Source organism: Podarcis filfolensis (genome assembly GCF_964270895.1).
Source record: "Podarcis filfolensis genome assembly, chromosome: 3".
NCBI classification, from domain to species: Eukaryota; Metazoa; Chordata; class Lepidosauria; order Squamata; family Lacertidae; genus Podarcis; species Podarcis filfolensis.
The window spans coordinates 77,505,355-77,520,396 of NC_139606.1; the positions used below are offsets into that span (position 1 = coordinate 77,505,355).

The 15,042-nt window shown below is 39.4% G+C and overlaps 1 protein-coding gene across 1 annotated transcript in view; it reads left to right on the forward strand.

The window, feature by feature from the left end:
• RYR2 (ryanodine receptor 2) overlaps positions 1–15,042 on the forward strand; it is a 246,664-nt gene that overhangs the window by 93,088 nt on the left and 138,534 nt on the right. The window contains 9 exon segments of the mRNA XM_083606142.1: positions 1,634–1,752; positions 1,933–2,066; positions 2,835–3,076; positions 3,560–3,752; positions 5,741–5,957; positions 6,556–6,660; positions 9,826–9,929; positions 10,821–10,904; positions 12,393–12,552. Coding sequence (XP_083462268.1) covers positions 1,634–1,752; positions 1,933–2,066; positions 2,835–3,076; positions 3,560–3,752; positions 5,741–5,957; positions 6,556–6,660; positions 9,826–9,929; positions 10,821–10,904; positions 12,393–12,552 — 1,358 coding nt within the window.

The window sequence follows — 15,042 nt, forward strand, 5'->3', positions numbered from 1 at the left end:
GTTAAGAAGCATTATGCTTCTGGCAACAGGAAGATATACAAAAACTCCTGTTGGTCAACAGCTGATTGCCTCTGATTATATCTCTCCTAAAGAGGGAAACTTGCAAGTAGTGCATAAAACGAATGCTTTGTTGTAAAATGTAATTGGTTTGGCCACTGTCAGACTTGATGATCTCAAGGATAATTTCAAATTTCTTAGCTGATAATTCTGTGAACCTTCTTGTAAACAAATGGATATCTAATATGGAAAGTTTCCCCACCCCATTTATTTCCTCTTTCTGGTGGGCATGGAAAAGCAGTTGGTCACATGATTTGGAAGAATGGTATAGAAGACTACCCAGTGCATTACATACAACCTGTGATATTGTATGTCCAGGCTTCGTTTTATCCCATGTTACAGTGCTGACTGTAGCAGCAGCAGCTGGCAGCAATTAACTGTGTGCCACATTCTTGCTACTGCTATATTAAGAGATCTGCTAGACAATTGTGCCTGGACCTAAAGGAACTTGTCTTAATGCAGCATTGCAGGAATCTTATTTAAGTTTAATGATACTTAATGGCACTGGCTGCTGCTTCATTTGGCTGGAAATTTTGGTTAATTGAGAGGTCATAGGTGATTCAGTGCTGCATCCTACTGCTTCCTACATCTTCATTATCTCAATTTTCATGTAATTAGTTTGCTCATTTTATAGGAGCATCTTTCACACACCCCTTGTGATACACAGAAAATGTATGATATTTTCTATTTTTGACATGCTATTAATCTTCTCCAAGAATACATCAAATTATATGTTATAAAACATTCCCTACTGCAGCGCTGGGAATTCTATAACTTACTTACACCATTCCTTACATTTACATCGTTTACTTACACTATTAATTTGTGAAATTTAAATTATTTATATGCTGCTTTTCAGCTCTAAAAATGGACTCACATAATATTACACCAAAACAAATTAAAATAAAACAAAGCAAAATTAAGAGCACATAACTGTGAGGCACATTTTTCTGTAAGCTGCATATTAACAAACAGTTACCCTAGTCCTTTTCTATTACCTCAACAGTGTTAGGCATTTGAAATTTTGTGGTACATTACCACAAAGAATGAAAGCTTTGTCTGTATTCCTTCAGTGACAAAAATGATGCAAAAGATTACTTAAATGCCTAAAAAAACAAGGAGATGCAAAACTGAATTATTCCTACCCCTAGTACATAGCATGTTGGCCAAAATTTGAAACTACAGAATAAGGTAGTATAAGAGCTGTTCAGATTTAATCACATATAAACTATCAGTTAATTATCCAGCCAATCTAAAATAATTAAACAAAACTGTGTTATGAAAGTTGCGTACTTAATTTCAGTTCCCTGCTTCTAGTGCCTATCAGCGAGATTTAAGATGAATGAAGTATTTTTATTTTATGTTTAAATTTCCATTCGTAACAAGATTGATTACCCATTCTTAATTGTGCAGTATTCACATTAATGTTGTTCTTCCTGTTTTCCATCATCTTGTTTCATCCATATCCTATATGGATTCTTATTCCATCCATATAGCCTGTGGGAGGATGCAGCCTATGTATGATTGTGAGATAATTTAAAGAATAAACTGGTCTTTTTTGTATTTATGTTTTTAGGCATTCTTGAGGTTTTGCACTGTGTGTTGGTAGAAAGTCCAGAAGCTTTAAATATTATTAAAGAAGGACATATTAAATCAATTATATGCCTTTTGGACAAACATGGAAGAAACCATAAGGTATGCAATACAGATTTGGATGGAGAGTCTGTGTGATGGCTGGCTGGTTTATGAAATATCTCAGTGGGAGGGTTTAAGATAGCAAGGGAGAGTCTTTACTGTTTTACACTTGGTGTTTTTAAACAGTATCATGCGAGCTGAGAACCATCATAATCACCATCTGCATCATTTCTTTCCCAGGTGTTAGATGTTTTGTGCTCTCTCTGTGTGTGCCATGGAGTAGCTGTGCGGTCTAATCAGCATTTGATCTGTGACAATCTTCTGCCAGGACGAGATCTCCTTCTCCAGACACGTCTTGTCAACCATGTGAGCAGGTAAAAAACTGACTAGAATGTGTGTGCAATCTATATAAAAAACCAAGAACAAAACAACATGATTTTTCACATGTAGGCAAATATAATGGCTGCATTCATTCAGAGACAATCTGTTTATCCCTCCCCTTCTGCTAATATTTCTAATTAAATGCAGTAACTGTTGGTGTTTCTGCAGCTCTTGAAGACATAACCTCTGCTCCCAGTTTTGTTTTGTTTTTGCTGATGTTTGATTTCAAAGTATGGTAGTATGTTTGATCTGGATTACTGCTGTATTTTATTGTGCTGTGGATTTTAAAATAGGTTTTAAATTACTTATTTTGCTGTTATTTTACTTGTGCATGACCTTGGGATGCAACATGAACGGTGTTGCAAAGATGTCTAATTGTTTTATTATTTTACTACTATTAAATTGTATTATTATTCAAAATCCATTATATTAGAATAATTAAGATTTTAAAACGAATAGGTTTTCTAGAGGCAGTAGCAAATAGTCTGTATCTGTATTGTTTTTATGTGAGAAATATGTTTTTATTTGTTATATTTATTTGATATATTTAATAGGATGTAGTTCATGAATGGAATTAAATAAATAAATAAATAAATAAATTGCAAACATGGAGCTAGTTGTTGGTTAATTGTTATTTTAATGACTATTCTTCTTTTGTCGTAATTTGTCTTGGGGTACAGATCCAAAGAGCAAAAGGAGGGTTAAATAATGCTTTTTAAAAAATGAAACATTTCTGATGCATTTTCCCCCCTTGTCTTCAGTATGAGACCCAATATTTTCCTTGGAATCAGCGAGGGCTCTGCTCAGTATAGAAAATGGTATTATGAGCTAATGGTTGACCATGTGGGACCGTTTACGACAGCTGAAACTACTCACCTTCGTGTGGGCTGGGCTTCAACAGAAGGCTATTCACCATACCCTGTGGGAGGAGAAGAATGGGGAGGAAATGGTGTGGGTGATGACCTATATTCCTATAGTTTTGATGGACTTCATCTGTGGTCAGGTAAGGCAAATAAAATACCTCAGCTTTGTTTTTAAAACACTTAGCAGTTGACTTCTTTATTTCAGCCAATATGTCATCTACTATTCTCCAAGTCGCATTTGGGGGTGGGGGGGGGGGAAGAGCCACGGTTTCTGCAGGGCTGGGAAAGAGATATTTCTGAAACTCTGGAGGGCCACTGCCAGTCACTGAATAGAGAACATTGGTCTAGATGAACCACTGTTCTTCCCCCCCCCCCTTCTTGTTTTTATAATTAATTTTTTATTGGATTTTTCAATATAACAAGAGCAAAAACATACAAATTGAAGAAAGAAATACTCCAGTGTTCTGAGTAGGTTGAAGGCAGCTTCCTGAGATCTAATGCTGGTGCTTTTTTGTGTTAATCTGTATTGATTCTTCTTTGGCTTTGTACCAAGTTTTCTGAAAGCAGCTTTTCTTACATGAGGCTGAACTTTTGTTCTAATTATATTTACTCTTATATCCTAGGTTGTGTAGCACGATCTGTGAATTCTCCCAACCAGCATCTGTTAAGGACTGATGATGTAATCAGCTGCTGCCTTGATCTGAGTGCTCCAAGCATTTCATTTCGGATAAATGGACAGCCAGTCCAGGGGATGTTTGAGAATTTCAATACAGATGGCCTTTTCTTTCCAGTTGTCAGCTTCTCTGCAGGGATAAAGTTAGTACCCCATCTTGTCATTTTCAGTGAATACATTGCATGTTTTCCTTGCTTATTGTCTTATTCATTTAATTTTGAAATTTCGGTTCTATGCATAGGACTTATTCTATGGGTTAAGCCAGATGCGCCACAGCAGATGTGTGATTGGCTCTTCTGATTTTTCTTTTTCTTAACAACTTTTCACAAATTGGATACGTACGGTTACACTATGGGTTTGATTCTTTGGGGCGGTGAATCACACCACTCAAAACCAGCTATATTTGCACTGCTAGGAAAAGCCCATTGTACCTGTGGATGTGGAGCAATCGCCAGCAGGTGATTTAGATGTGGGAAATGGTCTAGGGAAAAGGGTTAAAGCTTTCAGCATCATGACCCAATCAAATTCAACCTCCTGCAACTTTATACTGTGGATCTTCTGAATTGAGGTTCCGAGAGAGAATTCCGAAAAGAGTCCTGAAGATTTAATTCACCTGTATCCATAGTTAGTTGCTTTTTCCTTTACGTAGTCTTTCTGCTCAGTCAAGCTTTGGATTGTTGTGCCTCTTGAGGCACAGGAAAGGTTTTAGGCTCCAGTGTTCATAATGCTGTGCAAGTTTAAAAGAGAGAGAGTATTTGGAGGAAGCAAACTCCACAGAAGGGATCTTGGAAGGGATCTCTTTATCTTATGGCTTTTAGACTTCCATGTGCTGCTTTTCCTCAGTGGGAGCTGGAATGGCTGGCCAAAGAAGGGCATAGTAGGTTGAGAGGGGAAGGAAAATGATCTACTTACCCATTCAAAATGGCACTAGGCTGCTTTTGAAAACAAAACTCCAAGTCCACTCTATGAGGAGAGTGGCTTCCTGTGAGTGGAGGTGCAGCACTCTGAAAAATCCTTATCCAAGGGATATTTAGTTATATAGTGCTTTTCCTAAGAGCTCAAAGCACATCACATATATTAACTGATACATCTTTACTGAGGCCCACATGTTGGTCAATATTAATATTTCCATCTTACAGATGAGGAACTGAAGCCAAAAGATACCTAACACTATACAATGAGTTCATTCTGTGCTGGTTCTGCCTCACAGACTTTGCTACACTAGTCCAGCGATGAAATGATGATATAATCACTGGTTTTTATCAGTTCTAATTTTATCCAAAATTGAGTATGCCAAATGAATACACACTTACTTCTGAATAAATATGCATTCTTATTCTTCAATTATATCACATATAAAATTACTAGCCTAAACTAAGCAGTAGTTATCGCTAAATAGACCACAGGTAAGACAGAAAGTGGGACGCGGGTGGCTCTGTGGTGTAAACCACTGAGCCTTGGGCCTGCTGATTGGAAGGTTGGCGGTTCGAATCCCCGCAGTGGGGTGAGCTCCCGTTGTTCAGTCCTAGCTCCTGCCAACCTAGCAGTTTGAAAGCACGTCAAAGTGCAAGTAGATAAATAGGTCCCGCTCCGGCGGGAAGGTAAACGGCGTTTCCGTGCACTGCTCTGGTTTCACCAGAAGCGGCTTAGTCATGCTGGCCACATGACCTGGAAAAACTGTCTGTGTCCTTGGCCAGTAAGATGAGCGCCGCAACCCCAGAGTTGTTCATGACTGGACTTAACTGTCTGGGGTCCTTTACCTTTTTTTAAGACAAAAAGTAGGAGAAGATAATCACCTCTGAAATACAGTGGTACCTAGGTTTACATACGCTTCAGGTTACATACGCTTCAGGTTACAGACTCCGCTAACCCAGAAATAGTACCTCAGGATAAGAACATAAATCGTGCTCCGGCAGTGCGGTGGCAGCGGGAGGCCCCATTAGCTAAAGTTGTGCTTCAGGTTAAGAACAGTTTCAGGTTAAGAACGGACCTCTAGAGCAAATTAAGTACTTAACCCGAGGTACCACTGTAAATCCCAGATGCAGCACTTGCAAAGTGTGACTTTGAAGGAATAATTTTACTTTAGAATTGAACTAAAGGCATCAGGAATATTTGAATTGTTGTCTTATAGGGTACGTTTTTTGCTTGGAGGCCGCCATGGGGAATTTAAATTCCTTCCACCTCCAGGATATGCTCCTTGTTTTGAAGCTATTCTGCCAAAAGAGAAATTGAAAGTGGAACACAGCAGAGAATACAAACAGGATCGGAATTCCACAAGAGACCTTCTGGGCCCAAATATATCTCTATCCCAAGCAGCTTTCACTCCAGTACCTGTAGATACCAGTCAGGTAAACAGAATCTACATTAACTTTTCAACTATGGGTTAAGTATGCTACATAATATTATGTTAAAATCAATAAACCTGCAAATACCATTTGCTTTCATTTTTTGCCTCATATTTTATTGTTTGGGAGTATAGATATCAAGTACAGTGACACTAAATATTTGTTAATTTGTAAAGGCATTTGTTTTCACAACTTGTTCTATCTAACCAGTCATTTAAAGATAAAAAAACTCCTCAAAACATCAGAAAGAAAAGCAATCATCATAGCAATAGTAAAAATACAAAAAGCAGTAGATAGTAGTAGTAGTTGATCTGTTTTATGGTTCTCTTTTGTAGGCTATCTTGAAAATCTAGATTAATAAAAAAATTCTAAAAAAAGGGAAAAAACTCCTGTACATTGACAAACTCAAAGTACATTTGTTAATAGGAGCAGGTTGCTTTCATTATGTTATTTCCAGTTCAATCATTTACTACTATGTAATTAGTGAAACATATGTAAACTTTGGACAAGTAGTTTATTTCATTCTGGTAAATTATCTTTTTCTCCCCTCCACTGCACTCTGTGTCATTTTATTCTAACAGATTTGCTCTTTTATCTTTAGATTGTATTACCTCCACATCTGGAAAGAATTAGGGAAAAACTAGCTGAGAATATCCACGAACTTTGGGTTATGAATAAAATTGAACTTGGATGGCAGTATGGTCCTGTACGTGCTTTTCAAATTTTGTTTCCTACTGTTTTTCTTATTGCTTTAAAATATCATGCAGAATAAGGTGGAGTAATTATATTGTACATGTTCAATGTATATGTGAATATAATTTAGAATACTTTTCTAATAGCTGGAAATGAAGCAGAAGTTACACTTTCAGAAAACATAGATTTTGCATTAAATTTTCATTGCTGTTGTAATTGTTTTATTATTTGTTTATATACCCCTTACTTGCCAAAATGGCTTATAAGTGGTTCTCCAAGTAAAAGGGTTTTATATTATTCAGAAGCATCTCTAACATATTGTCAGGGCTGGGTCATACACAGCACTTGGAGGGTAGCCAGTGGTTGTGCCAAGGAGTCTGTAGTTGAGAGCCAAGCCATGAGTCAGCTGAAGAATGAAGCTAGCAGTCAGAGCTGAAGATTGCACACAAGTGCTAGGAAGACCTTCTTGCTCTGGCAATGTCTCAACCTCAACAGGAAACTTTTGATAGTGTTCTCTGCCTGGCAGAGCCAAATGGATGGATGGATGGGGCCAGTTCAGATCCTGAGAATATTGCTGCCTTGTGAGGAGATGCTCCAAATCACAGTTCTGTGGTTCACCAGTGGGGTAGCCTGCACACAAAGGCAATGGCTCCCAGCACCAGGTGTGATGGCTCCTGACCTATATCTGCCATAGCAAATTTCACGTTACATGAAATATCTTACAACTCGGCCAACAGTTATAAATACATCATTCCTATATAGTACAATACAGTGGTACCTCGGGTTGCATATGCTTCAGGTTACAGACTCCGCTAACCCAGAAATAGTACCTCGGGTTAAGAACTTTGCTTCAGGATGAGAACAGAAATTGTGCTCCGGCGGTGTGGCAGCAGCAGGAGGCCCCATTAGCTAAAGTGGTGCTTCAGGTTAAGAACAGTTTCAGGTTAAGAACGGACCTCCAGAATGAATTAAGTACTTAACCCGAGGTACCATGGTACTTAAAACTCACTATCATTGATATCAATGGGAGAGATTTAAACAACTCTCACACTGAAATCAATAAGAGCTAAAAGTACCTGACTTTGATTGGATCATTATCTAATATTTCTGACATAGTACACTGCACCAAGGCAAGGCCACTTATTTGCCGCTTTCATGGACCTGGAGGCCGCCTTTGATTCCATTCCTAGGCAGAGATTATGGTCCAAACTTGCCCGTCTGGGAATTGATCCACACCTCCTCTCCCTAATTATTTCCCTTTATTCAAACACCACAGCTTGCGTCCGAAGTGGTCCCAACGGCTCCCTTACCACCCCATTCCCAACGGCCAAGGGCGTCCGACAAGGTTGTCTCTTGGCCCCTTTACTGTTTAATCTCTATCTTCATGATGCAATTTCCCCTTTGAAGCTAGCAACTAAGTATCCACCTCACTTAGCAGGTCACGCCGTTGCTTCCCTTTTCTATGCAGATGATGCTGTCATCTTATCCAGAACAGCTGCGGACCTAGCAAATGCAGTTAATGCATTTATCGCCTATTGTAAGGCGGAAGCTCTTAATATTAATTATAAAAAATCGAAAGTCCTTCACTTCACTCGTTCTCGCAAACTCAAGCTGGAGCCGCTTAAGATCACAGGTGGCTACTTAGAAAAGGTAAAAGCCTTTAAATATCTAGGCTTAATATTCACTTATAATCTCTCCTGGACTACCCATCTACAATCTGCCTTTTTTGCCGCAACCACGACCTCCAATGCCATTGTCCGATTTTACCACCAGAAGGGCGGCAAACACCTTCCAGCAGCAATTCAAATATTTAATGCCAAAGTTGTTCCTAAACTATTATATGGCTGTGAAGTATGGACTACAGCAATATCAGGTAACTTGGATCGCCCACTTCATATGTTTCTGAGATCTCTTTCTGGTGTCCCGAGATGCGTCTCAGGTGCAGCCCTACGACTTGAGTTCGCCCAGCCCTCAATTGTAAAATGAGCATGGTGTCGAGCCATTTCCTATAGCTCCCACCTACTAGCATCGGATGCTCGAATTAGAGGTGGTTTTTCCAATCTGATCCTAAGAGATATTCATAATTCCCCTTGGAAAACTACAATCAACCTCAAACTCCGCTCTCTTTTTAATCTGAATTGCAAAACTGTTCTTAAATTAGAGTGTATCAGTCCGGCGGCCCTACCTTCAATTAAAAAGAAGTTACAGCTACTTGACTTCTCTAACACAGCTGCCGATGCAAGAGGGCCGTGTTCAGGCCTAGCCCTAGCTATTCCTCCCCCTGAAGGAATCCCTCTATACTGCTTCACAATTTCTTCGGAGGCTAAGCGAAGGGCCTTTACCTGTGCCCACCTCAACTGTTTTCCTACAGCAGTTCTGTCGGGTCGTTATTCCAGAGTCCCCATCGCAAACAGAACATGCAACTGTAATGACTCGGCCCTGGAGACTATGGAACATGTAATGCTCTTCTGTCCCAACTGGACAGATGAAAGATCTCGGTTTTTAACTCCTCTCATGAACAAGCTTCATCTCCCAATCCAGCCCTGGATAGTGTCCCTCTTTTTGCAAGATTCTGATTGTTGGATCACCGAGATGACAGCTAACTTCCTGCTCAGTGTGATGAAGAGGAAAGCTGCACTAACTTCTTTTTCAACACCACAGCTGTAGTCGATACTCTGCACAATCGGATGAAGTTCCAAGTAGCTTTATAGTACAAGGACAATGGAGCTAGGACAAATCTGAGGAGCTGAAGGACCCCTTTAATGATCCTCCTCCAGCCTCAGCAGTTTTTTGTCTTTTTATTCTTGAACTATCGGTCATTCGATGTTTTAAATCCCCTGTTGTTTCTGTTATCTCCTCCCCCCCCTTTAAGTATTTGCCCAGGACGATATCTACCTTTACCTCCCCACCCCCATTTTATGTTATGCTGTTATTTCTATGTATATCATGCTATGGCCACACGGCTAATGCAATAAAATCTATATATATATATCATTGATATCAATGGGAGAGATTTAAACAACTCTCACACTGAAATCAATAAGAGCTAAAAGTACCTGACTTTGATTGGATCATTATCTAATATTTCTGACATAGTACAAACTCCTTTTCAGTAATATAGGTCATTTGGACTTACAGTTCTAAGACAGATTTAAGCTCAGTGTTTCCTTTATTGCAGGTTAGAGATGACAACAAGCGACAGCATCCATGTTTGGTGGAGTTTGCAAAACTGCCAGAACAAGAGCGAAATTATAATCTCCAAATGTCACTAGAAACACTAAAGTAAGTTTGTAGCTTGGTCACTCTAATCATAAGTGTTTTTATGTTTCTTCAAAAAGATTTGGGTGTGTGAACTCTTAAATAGTCTATGAGGTTTGCCTTGTATAGGAATGACAAAATGCCCATCTGTTTGGTGGGTGGTGATAAATCAATGTGATTACTTAAGTCTTCTGGTAATCTTCTCAAACAGATTTTGGTGATTTCTACATTAATAACTTTGGATACTGCTCTGCTGCTTGCCTCTTTGGCAGAATCTGTAGATGTGCCAAATAAATGTTGCTACATTTAAACATGCTTTCTGAATTTCTTCCTTAAGATTAAGGGAAGTGGGACTGATTCAAATAGTCTGCCCCCCCCCAATAGATCCAAATGGCTTCTACAGAGTGGTAGGGGATGTCTTACCCCATGTTGATGGTCTCTCAGCTGATTCCCTGGTGGCCTACTGGAATGCGGAGCTAACCAGGTTCAGATTCCTGAAGAGGTAGACTCCACTGTGGTAGCAGGACTGGGGCAGGAGAGTGCCGGAGCTCTGTCTAGTCAAGTTGTATAGGATCAGTTTCAACCTGTAATTTCTGAGGATGTGGGCATGCTGCTTGGACAAGTGAAACCATCTCCCTGTCTCCTTGCCTATACTAGCTCATTAAAGGAAGCCAGGCAGAGCTGGGCAATGGGCTCCATGGGGTGTGTGTGAATGCTTTTCTCAGAGAGTAATGTATTGTATAAATACAGTCCCAAAAAAGTATTTTTGAAGGGAGATACCAAAACCTGGCCCACAGATTATAGGAATTATTATTTTTGTCTTGCAAACATCTCTCTCCGCAAACCTAGCAGTTGTAGCTTTGCTTTTCAACATGCCAATTTAAGTTCCTATAAGCTATTGATTTTCTCCTCCAGAACACTGCTGGCGCTAGGTTGTCATGTTGGGATTGCTGATGAGCATGCTGAGGAAAAAGTGAAGCAACTAAAACTTCCAAAGAAGTAAGTTTAAATTCAGAAAATAAAATGGAAGATGTGTAGGTGTGTGTAAAGTAGGAGCCTTCCTTCCTGTCCAGTCTCACTTGTGTGTTTATCATATCACTGTACGTCCTTGAGCCAAATTGATAATCATGGGCTCTTGGGGGTTCTCTTCTAATGGTAAGCAAATGCACTCATACAGTTGCAACAGTTCAGCTGTGTGGGTGGGAAGTCCACCTTGCCCCACATAAGGCAATGGCAGCAAGTGAAAGAGAGGTCAAGAAGGTGGAACGGTGGTTACCACCACAGTTCTTGAGCTCCACCAGAATGGGATTGGGGAAGAACAGACAGAGGAGTGCGTGAACAAGCAACCGCATAGGCAACCTCTGCTACCTTCCTTAGTATCTTCTGAACTGATCACTTTGTAAATTCCTCTGTTCTTGGGCTCAAGGCCGGCAGTAGCAATACCATTTTAATGATATCTCAGATTTATAACACCAACCAAATTGTCCATGGTACTACATGCAGGTTTCTCGTCTCAACTGAGCCTGGTCAGCAGTGATGGCCAAACTTGTCCCTCCAGCTGTTTTGGGACTACAACTCCCATCAACCCTAGCTAACAGGACCAGTGGTCAGGGATGATGGGAATTGTAGCCCCAAAACAGCTGGAGGGCCAAGTTTAGCCATCATTGCAGTACAGCATTTGTTGTGCAGGATATGCCAAATACCCCCCCCCGACCCTACTGCTGTCCATTCACACTGAGAAAACCCATTTTGCCTTCTTGGGATATGCATGCTATTGCCTCAGTTTGAGGGAGAAATCACATCCCTCATCAGCAACTGACTGAGAAAGAACTTGCCCCATTTGCTTGTCCTACTATTATTTCCCTTTCGTAGACCTGTCAGAATACTATGGCTCCCAGTAACATTAGTTACTGGCTTGCTCCATTACAATGGGATGAAGATCTATACCTTCATGTGTTCCTGTATTTGCTCACTACTTCCTGGTTCCTTGTTTAAGAAAGTATATAGTTAATCCCTCACAATCTTAAAATTTTTAAGACAGTCTTAAGAAGTGTGCTAATGACAATGGCGGCTTTCAAAGAGATGAATAATACAATTTCCTCAAAATGTTTAAATATTATTTCAGGAAAAACTGTGAGGGGAAAAAATCAGACTCTTATTTCATGCTGAAAATGCTTGCCCCCAAACATTCAGCATAACCGTAAACAAAGAGTGCAATCAACTTTTATTATATGGTTGAAATTTTAATATTTTTAATTGGTGATGAAACACTTTACTGTCATACTAGTTACTATAATAATAGTAATAATACTAGCAGCTGTTCAAGTAGCCTACTAAGACCACATGAGTTGAATATAATTCTGGTTCAGAGAACAGCATTTTGCGGTGAGAAACCTCATGTATGTCACCTTGTTTTGCTGTTCTAAAATGTTGAGAGACATGCACATAAAAGTGATCTCACTGAAGTATTTTACTCTCATCTAACAGTTATCTATTGTCTAGTGGATACAAGCCTGCTCCTATGGATCTGAGTTGTATCAAACTGACCCCTTCTCAGGAAGCTATGGTTGATAAACTTGCAGAGAATGCTCACAATGTATGGGCAAGGGATCGTATCAGGCAGGGTTGGACATATGGAATTCAGCAGGTAAGTCCCTGGTGGATGCTTGAAAATTCAATGATAACTGCAGATATTGTGGAACTCAAATGATATTTTGAGGGTGGGTGGTAAAGCAGATGAATATGACTACTGGAGTTCGGGCCAATTTCTGTTTTCACTACAGTTGCTTTGAGTTGCCCTGCGAAAGGAAAAATGGCCAACAATTTTTTAAAAAAATAAAAGTAAATAAATACATATTTTGATCGTATGTTTAATTTATATACTTCCAGTGCTAAATGTCCCAGAAGTAATGAACACCGTAGTTAGTCAAACTACTTTGGAATAACCACTTTGAGAATCAGGATTTGATTTGGGTAGGTGTGGTGGGTTCCTTGGAGACAAGTAAGGATAGTTTCTAGGTGCTTAGATAACTACTTAAAGAAGGCAAAACTTGTTTTAATATGCCATCTAGAACAAATTCATTCATTTGGAATTCCGTGTATAAGAAATGCTTTTATTTGTGACTGGGAATCAGACATGTTACCTGAAGATTTAAGTGGCAGTGATCAGGGGTATTAAAGTTTTGTTTATGTTTCCTTTAAGCCTGAAATACAGTCACTTGATTCATTTGACCTACAGCTTTTAAATATGAATGAGTTATTCAACTACATGTGACGCAGGTAGACCAGTATCTGTACCCATCATGTCTGAAGCTGGGGAGGGATATGATTTAAAGCCTCAAAGGAGCATTGGAAAGGGGTGCTGAGCCCTACCACCTCGTTCTACTTCTCTGAATCCCACAGCCCATTCCCCGAAGTATTTTTTCCTACAGTAATATTCAGATTATGGATGCAAACCTGCTAAGGAAAAAGGCCCCCAAGTGAAAGATGGTATGTGGGTACTCTTTTGATGCTTTAAATCATGCCACTTTCTGATTTTTAACTGAAAATTGAACATGGAAGATTGCTGCATTGAGGTCTGTTCTTAATTTTAAGCAACTTGACAATAAGCTACAGCACATAAATACAATTTAAAACCAGAGAAAAATTCTATTAGATATTGACATTGTTCTTAAAAAAATATTGGCCTGAGGACCAGATGGCTTCACTTCCAAGTATTATAAACAATTCAAAGAAACATGGTTACCCTATATGGTCCGCCTATTTAATGACCTAATGAGAGGATCACCCATCCCCCAAACATGGTACAACTCCAAGACTGTAGCTATCTCAAAAACATTTAAAGACCACCAAAAAGTAGAATCTTTTCAGCCAACCTCTGATTAATCAGGATTTTAAAACATTCACAGAACTCATAGACCTTCAAGAGAACAATCCAGATTTACACAATTAAGAATTAATAAGCCATTTATATCAAGTGGCAGATGCAACGTAACGAGACACTGGAAAGACCTTTCTGGCACAACACTAGATAATTGGTACAAAACAGTTTGGGAAACAGCCCTGCTTGAGAGGTTGACTAAACTATGGTTGACTTGTGGACAGATAAAAAAAATGGCTTTACCGAAATGTGGTTTAATCTCATAGCATATGTCAGTAATTCAAAAAATGAACAATTCCCCCTTCCCCCCATCAGCAATTGGTTGAATCTGGTTGGTGTAAATTTAAATTTAAACATTGTTTTCACTTTCAACCCACGTTCATCAATATGCCAACACTTCATATTTCTTCATTGAGCAGAAATGACCATTACTCAATATTTAATCTAAGCAAAACCACAAGGGCTCCTGATTAGGTGTTTAGCTCTGCAATGCTGAATGTTATCTGTTAGTTCTGTTCTATCCTGTTTCCCCTCTGTTTTTGTTTAATTCACAAACCAAGAGCTTACACATTGACCACTAATAATGAAACTTACGTTACAGATATTATTGCAAATTTATTGTGTTATTTTTGTGATATACAGATGACATGAGAAGGCTTGGTCTATTTATTTGTATTATTTATTATACTATGATGCTTGTTTATAAAACCCAATAAAAAGCTATTAAAAAAACCCTAGAGAAAATTTAAAACACTAACAATGCAAGATACATAAAATGCCCAGTTCCCATCTGATTAATACGGGGTAGAAGTGGTATTTATGGACCAGAAGAGTTTGGATTTGATATCCCGCTTTATCACTACCCAAAGGAGTCTCAAAGCGGCTAACATTCTCCTTTCCCTTCCTCCCCCACAACAAACACTCTGTGAGATGAGTGGGGCTGAGAGACTTCAAAGAAGTGTGACTAGCCCAAGGTCACCCAGCAGCTGCACGTGGAGGAGCGGAAACGTGAACCCGGTTCACCAGATTAGGAGTCTACCGCTCTTAACCACTACACCCACACCAGGGCTATAATATCTCAAAGACAACTCTCCATATGAAAACTCACTCCAAATCTCTGGATTGCTTTGATCAGCAGCTTCATGTAGATGTTAAACAGCATGGGGGATAAGATCAACCCTTTTGGATCAACCCAATTGAAGACAGTCGAGCAGTATACCCCAAGTACCACTCTCTGGGGGTGGCCATCCAAGTAAG